Below are 19,193 nucleotides of genomic sequence, written 5' to 3'. Positions count from 1 at the left end.
CCCTTATTGTCCGTCTTTCACTTAGCACTACGTTTTCAAGGTTCATCCATGTTGTAACAAGTATCAATACCTTTTTATGACCAAATAATACTTTTTTGTACCACATTTTATTTATCCATTCATCGGGTGACATATATTTTAGTTGTTTCTGCCTTTTGGCTATTGTGAGTAGTGCTGCTGTGAATATGTATATACAAGTTTTAGTTTGAACACTTGCTTTTAATTCTTTTGGGTAGAAAGTATAGGCATTAATCTTTGCTCACTCAAAAGGAGGTGACCAAATATCTTAAATTCTTCAATCATTCAACAAATATTTACTGAAAACCTACTCTATAGCCGTCTAGAACTCCAAGCACTGGGAATAATACATACTGCAATGAATAAGACAGGCATCATCCCTGTCCTCCTTGGGAATAACACAGAATTCAGTAAGTGAGTAAAACACAGACTTTGCCGCGTTTAGGATTAGGAATTCCTTTTCTATTTGCTATTAAAGGAAAGTAAAAGCTGGTCACAGAGCACCTGGCAAGATGCTCTAACTGGATGCTTTCAGATGAAACAAGCAAACACAACTAAGCGCAATCAATCTGTTATCTTACATCATAAGCCTCAAGCGGGGAGGTTCCCAAGTGGGTCCAGTTGGCAGCTTAACATCATCAAGGATCTAGGCTTTCTCCATCCTGCTCTGCCATCCTCATGGCCACACTAAGGAACAGCCAACCTCAGGCATCATATCTTCTTATGGAACAAGGACCAGGGAACGGAAGTGGGGCAGATCCCTTCTCAATCCCTTCTTAGGTGCAAGAAAAACTTCCCCAGAATACTTCTCCTCAGATCTGTTCTGCCTGATTTGCCCCACAGCCTATTCCTAAGCCAATTATTGGCAAGGAATTGGAATCAGGTGCAGTGAATTATAATCAAGTTGGAGGCTGGAAGGGGCCTGCTTCCCCTGGGGAATATGATGCCGGAACATAATACAGGCTCTGGAAAAATGTAAGAGGGAAAGAATGGCTGTAGGATAGGCAGCCAAGCGTAGCTCCACTGGTGCCTATGCAAGATTTCCTGGAGGAAGTCCAGTCCAGCGTTCTCTAAGCTCCAGGCCTCAACTGAACATCTCAAAAGAAAACAAATATCCAAACCTCAACGTGTCCAAAACTGAATTCATGATTCTCGTTAAAGTAGTGTCTTCCAGTGGTGACTAATACTACCATTCAGATGCTGGAGCCAGGAAAATAAGAGTCACTATATCTTCTTCTTCATCACCACATCTAGCACATCACCAAGTCTTTGAACCCATCTACTCTCTTCACCTCCACCGCCACCATCCTAATCCCAGTCATTATCAGCTCTTCCCTGGAGCTTCGCAACAGTCACGTTTGGCTTCCCAGCATCCATTTGTATTTCCCTCCAAACTATTAGTTCACTGTGCAGGTAGGGTGGCCTTTTCAAACCCAAATCCGCTCATGCTCAAAACTTGCTTCCCACGGCTCTTAGAGACCACTTTGAGCTTGAACAGACTGTGCACATCCCACCTCAAGACTGCTGCACTTGCTGTTCCTCCTCCGACCCCTTGTCACCCCCCTCCCTCGGCTTAACTGTCACTTCCCAATTAGGTCAGGTCCCTTTGCTGCAGCCCGTGGAGAGCTCTGCGCCTGTCCTTCAGGGCACTTTTTCTCCATCCACAGACTCAGATCTGTGACAACACGGAGCTAGTATTTCCTACAACATCACGCCTGGCACACGGTAAGTGCGCAATATGCAGCTGTTGCACGGCTAAATGTATACATAAGCTTCAAAGCAGAGTGGCCGAGAGCAAATACAGACGCAGTCACGGGAGAAGGCACACACCGCCGAGACACCACCGCCACTCCGCGCCGCCTGGACCAGCCAGTAGCTCCGCCCCTGGGCCCCGCCCCTCCCTGCTGAGCGGAGGGGGCGGGGCTCAGAGGTCGCGTGACGTGACAGCAGCCGGTCGGTGATTGGGTCTCCAGGCGCGCCGTCTCGGGAAGGGGGCGTGCCCGCGCGCGCTGATTGGCTGCCTGGCGCGGTGGGGCGGACGGCGGCGGCGCCGCGGGGGCGGGCGGCGGGAGGGGCCGGACCGGGTAGGGCCCGGAGGGCGGCGGCGGCGGCGGAGCGGGCGGCATGGGTCCTCGCCGCCGGCTTCGCTGAGACGCGCTCGCGTGGGCTGCCCTCCCGGGCCCGCAGTGGTCGCGGCGGCATGAAGGGCGCCCTGGGGAGCCCCGTGGCCGCCGCCGGCGCCGCGATGCAGGAGAGTTTCGGCTGCGTGGTGGCCAACCGCTTCCATCAGCTGCTGGACGACGAGTCGGACCCGTTCGACATCCTGCGCGAGGCCGAGCGCCGGCGCCAGCAGCAGCTGCAGCGCAAGAGGCGCGACGAGGCGGCGGCGGCGGCGGCCCGGGCCGGTCCCCGCGGCGGCAGGAGCCCGGCCGGGGCCTCGGGCCCCAGAGCCGGCGCGGGCGGCCGGAGGGAGTCGCAGAAGGAGCGCAAGAGCCTCCCGGCGCCCGTCGCTCAGCGGCCCGACAGCCCCGGGGGCGGCCTGCAGGCGCCGGGTACGCGGGGACGGCGGGGGTAGCGGGCCACGGCTCGCCCTGCGGAGAGACTGGGGTCCCGGGGGCCGGCTCCAGGAGGGGGGACCCGGGAGGAGCCGGGAGAGTTGAGGGTCCCGGTGGCCGCCGAAGGTAGGAGGAGCGGGGCGGGGGTCACACCCCTTCCAACCCTCGCCGGCCGCGTGCGGGGCCCCGGGGGAAACGCTGGCTTGGGGGGGTGGGGCCCCCGAACCCTGGCTCGGAGCCGCTACGGCAAGTTGGACGAAGTTGAGGGAGGTTGCCGGGGTGGCGTGTGGGGGCGAACGCTGAGGTCGCTACTCCGGGACTCCCGCATCCAGACCTGGCGGGGACCTTCTCCAGCCTCCAGCCCCGCCTCTGCGGGAGTGAGGTCGGAGCCACCCGAGAGCGCGGTGGGGAGGAGGAGGGCGCCCGGTCCCGGGGCTGGGGGCCTCTGTGATGCGGGCGGCCTGGGCGACCGCGGGGCGGCCTGTGACGTCGGGGCCCGGGCGCGGGTCCTCGGCGCTGTCCGGCCTGGCGCCTTCGCCCCTTCCCCGTCCGGTAGCTTCCAGCAGGCAGCGGGCATCGTATTTCAGTACTTCTTGTGGTGCTGATGGGATGTGCAACTTATAAATAGCTCCAGGCTGCTTTAAGAAAAGCGTTTTTAACCTTTCCAGCCAGAATATCCGGAGTTCCCCACTCTCTGTTTAGCAAGAAAAGCCAGTGCGCAGCGTGGTGTCCTGCTGCCTGCGGACGGGGAGGGAGTTCGTGCTCTCACCTGAACTGCGTCAGTGGCAGAGCCAGCAACGCTCCACCTGTGCTTCCTCTGTTTTCTTGAAATGAGGCAGCGGTCCCAAGGTTTGCAGAGCGTTAGGAGTGAGATGTGTAGATTGACCATTCCTGCCAACGCTTGGCGGAGTGTGCAGCGTGGCTTGCTGGTTTGTTCCTTGCTTGATAAAAATTGTGCATCGCAGCCCTGAGGAAACGTCTCAGGTTTCAGTATTGGGGCTTTGATGCGCAGCTGGGTAATGTTTACCTTTGTTTGTGAAAAGTTAAATCCAGAGTCATCACTTGTGAGAATCAAGTCACTACAATAAAGATGTTGAAAATGATTTAAAAAAAAAAAAAAAGTTATTGACTATCTCACGAGCCTTTGATAGGCCAGTAAATTTCTGAGCAGATTATCTAAACAGACTGGAGATACATTGTGCATTTTATATCCTGTTTTTTATGTTTTTCTCTTAAATTTATTTACATGAATATAATAAAAGAATTGAGGAAGGCTAAGCTTTTCTTCACCCTTTATTTTTTCACAAATGAAAATGCTGGGCGCGGTGGCTCACGCCTGTAATCCCAGCACTTTGGGAGGCCAAGATGGGCGGACCGCGAGGTCAGGAGATCGAGACTATCCTGGCTAACACGGTGAAACCCCGTCTCTACTAAAAATACAAAAAGTTAGCCGGGCGCGGTGGCAGGCACCTGTAGTACCAGCTACTCGGGAGGCTAAGGCAGGAGAATGGCATGAACCCGGGAGGCAGAGCTTGCAGTGAGTCGAAATCGCACCTCTGCACTCCAGCCTGGCGATAGAGCGAGACTCCGTCTCAAAAAAAAAAAAAAAAGAAAAAGAAAATACGTATTCTGTTCTTCAGAAAAACGTGAGACGAGTTAGTGCTGTTAATACATTGATTTTTAGCCTTTTAAAAATTGTCATGCATTTTTGTATTAAAAATTTTAAGCAATTCCAAAATGTATGAGGTTAAGTGAAAATCCTCTTATTTTTCCTACTGTTAACACTTTGCATTTATATACATAAATGCACAGAGCTATTTCTTTTCTTTCTAAACTTAAGTGATATAAACTGGGTTGCAACCTGTTTCCTGCACTTAATGTTGTCATGTAGTACACTTATAACTTTTTTTTCTGTCAGTTGTTCAGTCTAAGTGATCTGGCTTTTGAAATCAAAGGTATTTAGTTGATTTTGTAGTTAGAATGGAAATTTTATCATTCAAGTTCTTTTTCAAGTATGTGTTATTTCAGGAGCAAACAGCTCATTAATTTCCATTTATGTAGTTACTGTACTAAATTTATCTATAATGGGTGTCAAAGAGCTATTCTCTCAAGGTTTTATAGCCCTAGTTGATATGAAGCACTGTACTTTTCTAACATTCAAAATTTTTGATTTAGTTAGAATGTTGTAAGTGAATGCTTAGCATAGACAAAAATAAAACATGTTTGACATATCATAGAAATGTTAATCCTGAAAGAATGTGGAAGTCACAAGCTTTTCCTATGGAAAAGGGTTGTTTTTTTGTTTGTTTGTTTTGTTTTTTTTTTTGAGACAGAGTCTTGCTCTGTCGCCCAGGCTGGAGTGCAGTGGCATGATCTTGACTCACTGCAACCACCTCCTGGGTTCAAGCGATTCTCCTGCCTCAGCCTCCTGAGCAGCTGGGACTGCAGGCGCGCGCCACCATGCCCAGCTAATTTTTGTATATTTTTTACTAGAGGCAGGGGTTCACCATATTGGCCAGGATGGTCTCGATCTCTTGACCTCATGATCTGCCTGCCTTGGCCTCCCAAAGTGCTGGGATGTGAGCCACCGTGCCTGGCCTAATTTTTTGTATTTTTAGTAGAGATGGGGTTTCACCATGTTGTCCAGGCTGGTCTTAAACTCCTGACTTCAGGTGATCCGCCTGTCTAAGCCTCCCAAAGTGCAGGTGTGAGCCACGATGCCCGACCAAAAATGTAGATTTTTAAATGTCTATCTGTCTAGCAATATATATAAACCCTTGGGTGAGCCTTGCTCAATAAGTTCATTCTTTTTTTTTTTTTTTTTTTTTTTTTTTTAAGACGGAGTCTGGCTCTGTTGCCCAGGCTGGAGTACAGTGGCCGGATCTCAGCTCACTGCAAGCCCCGCCTCCCGGGTTTACGCCATTCTCCTACCTCAGCCTCCCGAGTAGCTGGGATTACAGACACCTGCCACCTCGCCCGGCTAGTTTTTTGTATTTTTTAGTAGAGACGGGGTTTCACCATGTTAGCCAGGATGGTCTCGATCTCCTGACCTCGTGATCCGCCCGTCTCGGCCTCCCAAAGTGCTGGGATTACAGGTGTGAGCCACCACACCTGGCCTAATAAGTTCATTCTTAAAGTCATGAGAGGCTGTTTCAGTTTTGGTTTTTCTAGCCTTTCAGAATTATGTGCTTTGAAACAGCTCAACTTTATTTTGTGGGAAATCTTACTGTAAATTTTATTGTATTCTGTTTCTTTACCTGGGCTTGGTTTAGATGGTGATGAATGCATGTGCCAGCCTTTTCTTGGCGAGGTTAGTGAAATGCAGTGCTTGCATTCTCCACTTGGAGCTGCTGATCCAGCACCGAAAAGCCCGATTCGTGGCAGTGTTGATCTTTTAGTACTAAATTGTGGGGAAAAAATTGGATGCTGATTATCTTTGTTTTGGGAGGGTTGGGAGGGAGAATGGAGATGTTTGCCCAAAACTGATAATTATTCTAATTATCTTTGTTTTGGGGGGCTTGAGAGGGAAAATGAAATGTTTGCTTGATATTGATAATTATTCTAATAAGTAGCCCATTGTACTTAACAGTTTTCAGTTTATACTGTTCGAAAAGGCTTTAATATGGTGTACAGTAAATGTCCTATTTTAAGTTTGATGAATTGCAAATTTAATTGACACAATTAAAAAGTAACTTGGAGGAAGCAGAAAGGTGGGATAAGCACCTATAAGTAGTTCTGTAGTCGAGTGGAGATAGTAAAAGATATTTTTAAAACTATGGGTTGGAAATAGGAAATCTGAAACTATGTTAACTCTTTTTACACTGACGTAAAAGTATGGAAAAGTTTTGTTACTGCTGACAAATTTTCTGATGACTGTTATGTCATGATCTATTATAATTTTCAGCTTGTTGGATAATTAACTTTCATAGTGGCTTTTTCTACCTTACGTTGTGAACGCCTTTTCCCGTTCTGAACTCTTTTTTATTTTTGTTTTTTTGAGACAGGGTCTCCCTCTGTCCCCCAGGCTGGAGTGCAGTGGCACGATCTGGGCTTACTGCAGGCTCCACCTCCCGAGTTCAGCCATTCTTCTGCCTCAGCCTGAGTAGCTGGGACTACAGGCACCTGCCACCATGCCCAGCTAATTTTTTGTATTTTTAGTAGAGACAGGGTTTCACCACATTAGCCAGGATGGTCTCAATCTCCTGACCTGTAATCCCAGCTCTTTGGGAGGCTGAGGCGGGCGGATCACAAGGTCAGGAGATCGAGACCATCCTGGCTAACCCAGTGAAACCCTGTCTCTACTAAAAATACAAAAAATTAGCTGGGCGTGGTGGCAGGCACCTGTAGTCCTAGCTACTTGGGAGGTTGCGCCACTGCACTCTAGACTGGGAGACAGAGCGAGACTCCGTCTCAAAAAAAAAAAAATATATATATATATATATACACACACACACATATATATATCCATTAACTTGAATAAATGTCATATTTTATAGCCATACAACTAATGTGGAGAGTAATTTGTTCCAAGAAAAATTGAAGCTACTTTAGTAAAAGTTGCACATAGTGAGAGGAGATCTTTTAAATGTATACAAAAAAAGATAGACTGTTTTTGAAGAGTAAAGACGTGACAAAGATCCACAATGTATTTACCAAGTATTAGATGGCTTCAAACATAGACTTTGCCTAAGATGTTTAAAGCGTTAAAATTAAAGAGGAGTAAAGCAAGGTGACAGTATAGAGGAAAAGACCAGAGTCTCGGCCGGGCGCGGTGGCTCTTGCCTGTAATCCTGGCACTTTGGGAAGCCGAAGAGGACGGATCACCTGAGGTCGGGAGTTAGAGACCAGCCTGACTAACATGGAGAAACCTTGTTTCTACTAAAAATACATTAGCTGGGCATGGTGGCGCATGCCTGTGATCCCAGCTAATCTCTACCCGGGAGGTGGAGGTTGCGGTGGGCCAAGATTGGGCCATTGCGCTCCAACCTGGGCAACAAGAGTGAAACTCAGTCTCAAAAAAAAAAACCCCAAGAATAAAACCAGAGTCTCTGGTCCCAGCCCAGTGTCCAAGTGCTGGACTCTGAGTGGACAAAGAGATGCCCTCAGGTACTGACTGACTCTTGGGCAAGTTGCCAACTAGCAGTGTTTGGTTCATATTCAGTAAGTTATCATTGCAAGTCTATATATCTCATAGAATAGCAGGAAAATCTGTTTTCAAAGTAAAAATATAAGCACTATAAACTTTAAAAGCAAAAACCTTGGCCGGGTGTGGTGGCTCACGCCTGTAATCCCAGAGCTTCAGGAGGCTGAGGTGGGTGAACTGCTTGAAGCTAGGAGTTCGAGACCAGCCTGGCCAACATGGTGAAACCCTGTCCCTACTAAAAATGCAAAAATTAGCTGGGCATGGTGGCGCATGCCTGTAATCCCAGCATCTTGGGAGGCTGAGACACGAGAATTGCCTGAGCCCAGGAGGCGGAGGTTGCAGTGAGCCGAGATTGCACACTGCACTGCACTCCGGGCTGGGTGACAGAGCGAGACTTATTTTAAGTATGTAAATAAATAAATAAATAAAATAGAAAATAAAAACCTTAGTAGCCAGTGATAAGCCGTAGTTGCCATGTAATGTGCAGTTGGGATTCTGAAAGCATAGTCTGAAATACAGGGCATTCTTTCATTTTCTCGATAGGGCTTACACACTGTGTTTTTGTAAGACTGCTTTTGTCAACTGTAGCTTTTTTAGTAAAATATACCCATGGCTGTCACAGTTATTGGGAGGCCTGTAATTATAGGGGAGCTTAGTTTGTCATATGCTTTCTAGGATATAGGGAAAGCGTGCTTTAATAGTAACATTCTATTAAAAAGTCGTAGACTGTGGGCAGTTGTAGCATCAGCAGCTTTTTCTTTGAGGTTTTCTAAACTTCCTGAATTTTCCTATGACGTTGATTTCTAGAAAAATGAAATTTACAAGTACTGTAAAGTTGAATACTGTGCTGTTGCAGATGCTGTGTTCCAACTCTGCTTTGATTTTCTGTTGGTAGGTCAGAAGCGGACTCCTAGAAGAGGGGAGCAGCAAGGATGGAATGACAGCCGTGGGCCAGAGGGGATGCTTGAAAGAGCTGAGCGGAGACCCTACAGGGAGTACCGACCCTATGAGACCGAGAGGCAGGCGGACTTCACAGCTGAGAAGTTTCCAGATGAAAAGTACGTGCTGCAGTCCTCGGCAGGGCGGGTGGGGAACCAGAAAGGTGTTTAGAAAATGCTACTTTCTTTTTTTTTTTTTTTTTTCTGAGACAGAGTTTCACCCTTGTCACCTAGGCTGAAGTGCAATGGCGCAATCTCTGCTCACTGCAACGTCTGCTCCCAGGTTCAAGCAATTCTCCTGCCTCAGCCTCCTGAGTAGCTGGGATTACAGGCGCCCACCACCATGCCTGGCTAATTTTGTATTTTTAGTAGAGATGGGGTTTCTCCATATTGGTCAGGCTGGTCTTGAACTCCTAACCTCAGGTTCCGCCCGCCTTGGCCTTCCAAAGTGGTGGGATTACAGGAGTGGGCCACCATGCCTGGTCCAGAAAATGCTACTTTCTACTGGCTACTGCTTTTTGTGTTATCAGTCCTGGGAATGTTTTACTAATTTATGTGCAATTCATATTACCTTAGATGATGCGAAGGATCTTCCTTTTTCCTTTACGCCTTGGTTCAGGAAATGATTTTACAATTAACAATGAATTGCTTATTGGTAACTGAAGAGCACTCTTAAAAAGAAATTACACAGGAGGGTGTTGAACTGGTAAAGTTTTGTTTTGAAGTTGTAGATTAGAGACACAATTTTGGGCTAGGGATATAATTATGGTTTTTGATTTCGCATTACCAATTTCGACTGCTCAATGGATTGAAGTCAGTTCCTAGCTCCACGGTCAGGTCAGTAGGCTGCCACGGTGAAATTTGAAGAAGACTCTGTTGTGATGTGTAATACCAGTTTCTGGCAGGCATGGCTGCTCTCGGAAGTCCCCTAACACGGATGGAAGTCGTGGGCTGGTGGAGTGTTGCATGGCTGCTGAGTGATGCGGCAGTGTGGTGGCCGCCGCACTCCACCTGAACAACAGAGCTGTGTCTTATGCTTGGCACTAGCAGGGTGGGTACTTGCTGCTTAAAGCCTTTGTTTAATCTTTTTTTTTTTTTTTTTGACACGGAGTCTCCCTCTGCCGCCCAGGCTGGAGTGCAGTGGCCGGATCTCAGCTCACTGCAAGCTCCGCCTCCCGGGTTCACGCCATTCTCCTGCCTCAGCCTCCCGAGTAGCTGGGACTACAGGCGCCCGCCACCTCGCCCGGCTAGTTTTTTGTATTTTTTAGTAGAGACGGAGTTTCACCGGGTTAGCCAGGATGGTCTCGATCTCCTGACCTCATGATCCGCCCGTCTCGGCCTCCCAAAGTGCTGGGATTACAGGCTTGAGCCACCGCGCCCGGCCTGTTTAATCATTTAACCTGTTTATGTTAAACAGAAACAACTAGTGAATCACATTTCAAGGAAAATTAAACAGGCTAAGGAAGGCTAGAATAGTGAACAGTGAAATGTCAAGGGAGCCATTTTTCCAAACTCTGCTTCTTGACTGCTAATTCCATTCCATTTAGGATTGTGGCTACAAGTTTTAACCAAAACATGTGGCTTTGTAAAACTATACTACAGGGCCTATTACAAACAAAACAAAACAACAGTCCAGCAGAGAGTAACTTAGCCTGGGTGGGCTGAGCAGGTGATGACTCACGCAGAACTGTTCACCTAGAAGTTACACATTCAAGACATTGAGATGGTCTGTCTGCAACCATGTTGGAGGGAGAAACTTACAGAAGGGCTTAATTTTGCCCCTTTTTTGGTGATTACTTCAGATCTGCTGTGTAGTAAGCACAGTCTACTTGCTTCTGCAAAGCTTCCGGGAGCAGAGCTGCTGATTTTCGGAAGCATTTGGGTATTTATTTTCCCCTCACTTCAGGGATTCTGTGGAAACGAAGAAATTATAGTTGACTTGCACAAACCCATGTTTCCCCCCTTTTTTCGTAGCAAGACTATGTAGTCTTTAAAAAGGATAAAATAGATCTTTATATGTGACATGAAAAGATAGCTATTAAGTGAAATAATACGTATATGGAAGAGTAAGGTGGGATATGGAATTATGGAGGGTTTTTTTTTTATTTAAATAAATTCAGAATTACAGAAGAGTTTTAAGAATTATACAAAGAATTTCCATCTGCCCTTCAAGACTCCCCACACACTATTTACCACATTTCCTTTATCATCCATGCCCCACCGCACCACACAGCCTTTTCTTGTCATTTGAGAATACGGTGTAGGAATGTCCCCTTACTCCTAAATACTTTAAACGCATTTTCTAACAACATGATACAATTTTCAAACTCATTAAAATGAATACAATACTGTTATCTAATTGTCTAAATTACTAGTCTACAGACTTTACTCAGATTTCACCAATTGTCCCAGTGATGTGTTTTAACACAAGAGAAAACATTTCTGGTTCAGGATCCACTCCAGTAAATGCGTCGTATTTAGTCATCTTTAATTAGGAGCAGCTCCTTAGCCTTCCTTGGTCTTTATGAATTTGGCATTTTGAAGAGCATGGGCCAGTTATTTTATAACATGTTTCAGATTTTGAGTTTTTCTGATGTCTCCTCATGGAACGAGATTGCGCACTTTTGGCAGGAATGCCACAGAAGTAACGTGTTCTCAGTGCGTCACAGTACAGATATGTAGGGAATTTTCATTTTCGAGGAAATTTGAATCTTGATATCAGAAAACATTTTCTTAGTTTCTTTTTTTTTTTTTTTTTTTTTGAGACGGAGTCTCACGCTGTGGCCCAGGCTGGAGTGCAGTGGCGCGATCTTGGCTCACTGCAAGCTCCGCCTCCCGGGTTCCCGCCATTCTCCTGCCTCAGCCTCCTGAGTAGCTGGGACTACAGGCGCCCGCCACCGCGCCCGGCTAATTTTTTGTATTTTTTTTAGTAGAGACGGCGTTTCACTGTGGTCTCGATCTCCTGACCTTGTGATCCGCCCGCCTCGGCCTCCCAAAGTGCTGGGATTACAGGCTTGAGCCACCGCGCCCAGCCTAGTTTCTTAAATAATACTCTTTTTTTTTTTTTTTTTTTTTGAGACGGAGTCTCGCTCTGTCACCCAGGCTGGAGTGCGGTGGCCGGATCTCAGCTCACTGCAAGCTCCACCTCCCGGGTTTACGCCATTCTCCTGTCTCAGCCTCGCGAGTAGCTGGGACTACAGGCGCCCGCCACCTCGCCCGGCTAGTTTTTTTTGTAGTTTTTAGTAGAGACGGGGTTTCACCGTGTTAGCCAGGATGGTCTCGATCTCCTGACCTCGTGATCCGCCCGTCTCGGCCTCCCAAAGTGCTGGGATTACAGGCGTGAGCCACCGCGCCCGGCCCTAAATAATACTCTTAATAAATAAAACATAGAAAGTTTTATGTCTGACAAACTCACAAGCAAAAGAAGGAAAATAACATTCGGGCCAAGCATCCTGCTTTATACAAAAACCCTGTGATTCACTGTCTTACAACAATCCTAGCAAGTAGACATGACACTTGTTTCACATGTGGGAAGCCTGGAGCCTGTGGAGTTACGGATGAGGAGTTCAGTTTGGATACCAAGTTTCATTTTGAAAACATAAAAAGTTCTGGAGAAGGATGGCAATGATAGTTGCACAACAATGTGAATGTACTTAATGCCACAGAACTGAACACTTAAAAATGATTAAAATGGTAAATGTTATGGTATGTATATTTTACCACAATTTGTTTAAAGCTTGTTAATAGTGGGGGGAGGGTCAACATCTGAGGGATTTTTTTTTTCAGAACAGGAATTGATTTTAAATGACCAGTAAACTACAGACAGGAAGAGCCAGAATTCATCTAGACAGAGGCAGACTAATCTCCTAACAGTCTGTGTTCTAAGAGTTCAGTTAAGTTCATTTGGAGCCTAAGGAAAAATTCCTACTGCTATTAAAAAGAGTAGTTTACTGCCGGAATATGTGCTCCACATGATATAGCAGATCTCGGGGGCGGAGACATGCCCGTTAATCCCAGCACCGCTTATGACGTTGCTTCCTTGGGAAGAAAACGCGCTCTGCCTAGGCAGAACAGAAGTCCATGTCAGCTGGCTGTGACAAGACTACTGCACACATTGCTGAAACTCTGGGTCTGTTTCCTCATTGAAAAATGGAGAGGGCTGATTTTAGATAATCTTTCGAGATTATGAAGATTCTATAATTCTGTCCAATAAACGTGTAGGTATCAAACTCAAGGTGACACCCTTTTTCACTCTCAGATAAGCAAATATCAAATTGTAATTCAGCATATTCAAGCTTGGGGAAAGTGCTCTAAGAGACGCTGTCGGTGATGCGGTGGCTCACGCCTGTAATCCCAGCACTTTGGGTAGGCTGAGGCAGGGAGAACACCTGAGGTCAGGAGTTCAAGACCAGCCTGGCCAACATAGTGAAACCCTGCCTCTATTAAAAATTCAAAAATTAAGGCCGGGCGCGGTGGCTCAAGCCTGTAATCCCAGCACTTTGGGAGGCCGAGGCGGGTGGATCACGAGGTCAGGAGATCGAGACTATCCTGGCTAACATGGTGAAACCCCGTCTCTACTAAAAATACAAAAAACTAGCCGGGCGTGGTGGCGGGCGCCTGTAGTCTCAGCTACTTGGGAGGCTGAGGCGGGAGAATGGCGTGAACCCGGGAGGCGGAGCTTGCAGTGAGCCGAGATCACGCCACTGCACTCCAGCCTGGGAGACACAGCGAGACTCCGTCTCAAAAAAAAAAAAAAAAAATTCAAAAATTAGTGGGGTGCGCCTGTAATCCCAGTTACTCGGGAGGCTGAGGCAGGAGAATCGCTTGAACCCAGGAGGCAGAGGTTGCAGTGAACTGAGATCACACCACTGCACTCTATTTAGTCTGTGTGACATAGCGAGATTCTGTCTCAAAAAAAAAAAAAGAATTTATAGGTTGCGCACAGTGGCTTACACCTGAAATCCCAGCACTTTGGGAGACAGAGGCAGGCAGATCACCTGTGCTCAGGAATTCGATTCCAGCCTGGCCAACACGGTGAAACCATGTCTCTACTAAAAATACAAAATTAACTGGGTGTGGTAGCACACGCCTATAATCCCAGCTAGTCTGGAGGCTGAGGCAGGAGAATTGCTTAAACCCAGGAAGTGGAGGTTGCAGTGAGCCAAGATTACGCCATGTCACTCCAACCTGTGTGACAGGCGAGACTCTGTCTCTAAAAAAAAAAAAAAAAAAAAGAGTTTACTGTTGGCTGGGCACAGTGGCTCATACCCATAATCCTAGCACTTGGGAGGCCTAAGCAGGCGGATCTCTTGAACCCAGTAATTTTAGACCAGCCTGGGTGACATGGTGAAACCTGCATCTCTACAAAACGTACAAAAATTAGCTGAGTGTGGTGGCACACACCTGTAGTCTCAGCTGCTTGGGGACTGACCTGGGAAGATTGTTTGAGCCCTGGAGGTCAAGGCTGCAGTGAGCAGTGATTGGGCCACTGTACTCCAGCTTGGACAACAGGGTGAGATACTGTCTTTAAAAAAAAAAAAAGAAAAAAAATTACTGTTACTTTTCTCTTGTTTGTTTTAGAGCCATACTTCAGATTTCTTTTTTTGAGGCAGGGTGTTGCTCTGTTTCCCAGGCTGGAGTGCAGTGGCAGGATCTCGGCTCACTGCACTCCTGGGCTCAAGTAATCCTCCCACCTCAGCCTCCTGAGTAGCTGAGATTACAGGCATGCACCACCATGGCTGGCTAATTTTTACATTTTTTAGCAGAGATGGGGTTTTGCCGTGTTGCCCAAGGTGGTCTGGAACTCCTGGGCCCAAGTGATCCAACTGCGTTGGCTTCCCGAAGTGCTGGGATTACAGTCGTGAGCCACCACTCCCAGCCTGCTTTAGATTTTCTTTTTTTTCTGTTTTTTTTTTTTTTTTTTTTTTTAAGACAAGGTCTCGCTTTGTCGCCCGGGCTGGAGTGCAGTGGCGCCATCTCAGCTCACTGCAACCTCCGCCTCCCGGGTTCAAGCGATTCTCCTGCTGCAGCCCCCCAACTAGCTGGGATTACAGGCGTCCGCCACCAAGTCTGGCTAATTTTTGTATTTTTAGTAGAGTTGGGGTCTCACCATATTGGCCAGGCTGGTCTCAAACTCCTGACCTCAAGTGATCTGCCCGTCTTTGGCCTCCCAAAGTGCTGGGATTATAGGCGTGAGCCAACAGGCGTGAGCCACCAAGACCAGCCTGCTTTAAATATTTGCTATAGTTTAGAATCAAGAGTCAGGTTTTGCAAAGATTTCTATTTTTGGTTAGAGGAGGTGGGAGACAGAAAAGCCAACTTGGAGAATGTGTTGAGGTTGGTGTTTCTTATAAGAGACTGGTATAACATTAATGATCAGTACTTCTGTATTTCTTTATTTTTTGAGTGAGGAAGATTGTGAGTTTTGTATTTTTTTTACCCACTATTGTGTAGCGGCTTTTTTTTTTTTTTTTTTTTCCCCCCCGAGATGGAGTCTTGCTCTGTCGCCCAGGCTGGAGTGCAGTGGTGCGATCTCGGCTCACTGCAAGCTCCGCCTCCCAGGTTCACGCCATTCTGCCTCAGCCTCCCAAGGAGCTGGGACTACAGGCGCCCGCCACCACGCGCGGCTAATTTTTTGTATTTTTAGTAGAGACGGGGTTTCACCGTGTTGGCCAGGATGGTCTCAATCTGCTGACCTCATGATCCACCTGCCTCGGCCTTCCAAAGTGCTGGGATTACAGGCGTGAGCCACTGCGCCTGGCCTAGCGGCTTCTTAATGTAACACTTTAGCCATAAAAGTAGGTTGTAACATACCTCTAGTGCTGGTGTTCGAGCCACTAATGCCACTAGGTTTCTTGATGCCAGGACGTCTATTAAATAAGTAATTTCTTGTGATTTTAAATGTTTTTAAAAGCCTTGCCAAATTAGAAAACATTTCTCTTATTAAACCAGTGTTACAATGGTGAAAAAGAGCTTAGAGCTTAGTGAAGGAGAGACGAGTCCTCAGAAAGAGTGATGGTGACCAGCAACGGTGCAGGGAGGAGTGGGTGAGCAATCAGGTCCTGGCTCCAGGCTCTGATGTGGCAGAGGAAGAAGAGGGAGGGGTGGCTTGGACTCTTGCTCATGTTGTGAGTTGGGGGTCACAGGAGGAATAAGGGCTCCATGTTGGGCATGTGTGTGCCTGACATGGGGATGTCCAGGTGGAGATGTCTAGGAAGTAACTGGCTTCATGTCCTGCAATCAGATGAGAGACACAGGGCCAGTTAGCATTAGCATGGAGGCCAGGTGATGTGGCGTGAGCCGAGATCCTGCCTCAAAGAAAGAAATGTAAAGTAGGGTTCTCATAAAACAGACAAAAGGGAAGTGGGAGGCCAACAAGGATGAGGACAGATGGGTATCCGTGTAGAGCACCAAGACAAATGGTTAGGCACGAGAGGCAGGCGGAGAGCTTTTCTGTTCTCTGCATCTTGAATTGGCTGCCTCTGAGAAGGGGGATTGCGTGGCTGAGGAACAGTGTGGGTTTTGTACCATGTTTGGGTATTACCTATTCTAAAAATAATTTTCTAAGGGCAGGCAGAAAAGAGAAGCCAGAAAAGTCAGGAAGATTGGTGGCCAGCAGCGTCACATGACACGGGTCAAATCACACGAAGACAGAAGTTGCTCTTGGGCTTAACAAAGTGGTCTTCAGCTGCCCTTCGCCGTTTTTCTGGAGTGAGGAGGTGGGAGGCAGGTTGAGGCTTTCACAGTTCCAGTACCGGCTGGTTGTGTGTTTAGGAGGGAGATTTGGGAAGGGGCATAATTTGAAGTTTAACCATTTTTCTTATACAAAACATTCCAAATTTAACTTAAAGATTTAGTATTAGGACAGGAATGGACTTTAGAGTTTATTTGTCTAACATCCTTATTTTTTGAGTAAGGAAACTAGATCCAGAGAAAGGAATGCCCCACTCGGATTAGTACTGGGGCCTGTCTAGCACCTGCCTCTCATGGGCTGGCCTCACCACTTAGCCTACTCTGTGCTTCCGTTTCCTCCTCTGTAGGCAATAATTGTGTATGAAAGATTTGTCTGCGAGCATCCGGTTACTATATGTAAAGTGCTCAGAACAATGCCGGTATATAGTCTACAGTGTGTGCTCACTAAAGTTTCCCTATCAATTTATGATTCGAGCCACCATTCTTTCCAGTCTATTATAACCGTGATTTTCTTTTAGAATTTTTTTTCCGGAGGAGACTTAGACCTTTAATTTACCAGTTTTTATTATATCCATTTCTTCCTAGACCAGGTGATAGGTTTGATCGAGACAGACCGCTGAGAGGACGTGGAGGCCCGAGAGGGGGTATGCGCGGCAGAGGCAGAGGTGGCCCCGGCAACAGAGTTTTTGACGCTTTTGACCAGAGAGGAAAGCGAGAATTTGAAAGATACAGTGGGAATGACAAAATGTAAGTGACTTTGTAAATGCTGTTTTCACTTGAAGATGTTGGCAGCACATGGTATGAATCTATTCTGCGTTAATATTCAGTTAACTTTCTCGTACTGTGCTGTTATTCCTGTGAGAAGCTGATCCTGGGATTTTCATGAACCACTCTTTCTGATGTGGAGATCGACTGGAGACTAGCTTCTGGTTTACGGGACTTTTCTTTCTTTCCGTAGAGCAGTCAGAACTGAAGACAACATGGGTGGATGTGGAGTTCGAACCTGGGGATCAGGCAAAGATACCAGGTATGGTGTAAGTGTGTGCCCTCTGAGAACCCGCAGTTAAGTGGAAATCTCTGCATCTTTGCTTTTCTTGAAAATGATGTCTTCCGTGTTGTGCTTTATTCCTCTGTGCCCCTAACTAGAGACTGACTTTAGGCTTTTGTTTAGTGAGGTAACTTTTTAAAACAGGTTTGCTATGTTGCAGTTAGATTTAAACTGCTTTTAAAATTCTGTAGCCAAACATATTTGTGACAGATGACCATGTATTTGCTGATGCCTCAAACATATGGCACTGTACATTTGCACATGCCTCAAAATACTTTTTGTTGGCTGCACACGGTGGCTCACGCCTGTAATCCCAGTTCTTTGGGAGGCAAAGGCGGGTGGATCACTTGAGGTTGGGCGTTTGAGACCAGCCTGGAGAACATGGTGAAACCCCATTTCTACTAAAAATACAAAAACTAGCTGAGCATGGTGGTGGGCGCCTGTAGTCCCAGCTACCCGGGAGGCTGAGGTGGGAGAGTTGCTTCTGGGAGGCGGAGGTTGCAGTGCGCCGAGATGGCACCACTGCTTTCCAGCCCCGATGACGGAGCAAGACTCAGTATCTCAAAAAAACAAAAAAAAGGTTTTTTGTTTTGTTTAATTTTATTATTTTTTTAAATAGAGACAGGATCTCACTATGTTGCCCACGCTGGTCTGGAACTCCTGGGCTCAGTCCTCCTGCCTCAGCCTCCCAAAGTGCTAGGATTACAGGCATGAGCCACCACATCCGGCCTGAAATGCTTTTTAAATTCCTGGATATTCTATATGTTTTTACCTTTCAAAGTTCATGTGGATCCTTGACACATCTTCATTTTATAAAATCATTTGTAGATTGAAGCTTAGTGACAGGTTTCACCTGAGGCTCAAGTTGGACATTTCTCTGAGGCTTCATGGTGCCTTCGATGTGTGCCAGTCCTGCTAGTTCGAGTGGATACGTGGTTCTGCTCTGTTTTATTTCACAGCTGGAGGGATGATGCCTTCCTGGTATCTGCAGAAGAAGAGGTAGGGCACGCGGCAGGCAGGGCAGTGTGAGCAGTGCTACAGGGCAGGCTGCCCGCTAGCGCAAAGGCTTGAGGGGATCCAGGCTTCCACTTTTCAGGCTTCCACTTGGAAGAATATAATCTTTTTTTTGAGACGGAGTCTTGCTCTGTCACCCAGGCTGGAGTGCAATGGCGTGATCTCGGCTCACTGCAACCTCCACCGCCCAGGTTCAAGCAATTCTCCTGCCTCAGCCTCCCAGGGAGCTGGGACTACAGGTGCATGCCACCATGCCCGGCTAATTTTTGTGTTTTTAGTAAAGAGTGGGTTTCACAACATTGGTCAGGCTGGTCTCGAACTCCTGACCTCAGGTAATCCGCCCGCCTTGGCCTCCCAGAGTGCTGGGATTACAGGCGTGAACCACCATGCCTGGCCAGAATATAAGCTTTTTACATGAACTTATTTTTCTTAAATTGTTGTCCTTAAAGACAAATGTATAAACTAATACCAAATGTAACAATGTTAGATTTACTACCATTGCTCATTTGTGTTCTCCTTGAAAAGAAGAGAAACTTGTTGAGTGTTTCTCTATCTGGGGTTCTGCAGGATCTTGATGACAGATCTTTTCATTTTGTTTTATTTTACTTTGATAATATATTTTAAAAAGTAATATAGGCACCACCTTCTTTCTTTTTATTTTTCTTTTTTTTTTTTTTTGAGATGGAGTCTCGCTCTGTCGCCCAGGCTGGAGTGCAGTGGCCGGATCTCCGCTCACTGCAAGCTCCGCCTCCTGGGTTTACGCCATTCTCCTGCCTCGGCCTCCC

The 19,193-nt window shown here is 47.0% G+C and overlaps 1 protein-coding gene across 1 annotated transcript in view; it reads left to right on the top strand.

The window, feature by feature from the left end:
* Positions 1-2,085: 2,085 nt before the first annotated feature.
* HABP4 (hyaluronan binding protein 4) overlaps positions 2,086-19,193 on the top strand; it is a 41,443-nt gene continuing 24,335 nt past the window's right edge. Inside the window, exons 1-4 of the mRNA XM_045372893.3 lie at positions 2,086-2,570; positions 8,612-8,774; positions 16,932-17,093; positions 17,305-17,373. Coding sequence (XP_045228828.2) covers positions 2,219-2,570; positions 8,612-8,774; positions 16,932-17,093; positions 17,305-17,373 — 746 coding nt within the window. The 5' untranslated portion in view covers positions 2,086-2,218. The remainder of the gene's footprint in view (positions 2,571-8,611; positions 8,775-16,931; positions 17,094-17,304; positions 17,374-19,193) is intronic.

Source organism: Macaca fascicularis, chromosome 15 (genome assembly GCF_037993035.2).
Source record: "Macaca fascicularis isolate 582-1 chromosome 15, T2T-MFA8v1.1".
Classification (NCBI taxonomy): Eukaryota; Metazoa; Chordata; class Mammalia; order Primates; family Cercopithecidae; genus Macaca; species Macaca fascicularis.
Note: the sequence above shows the minus strand (reverse complement) of the source record. Positions and strands in the feature narration are given on the sequence as shown.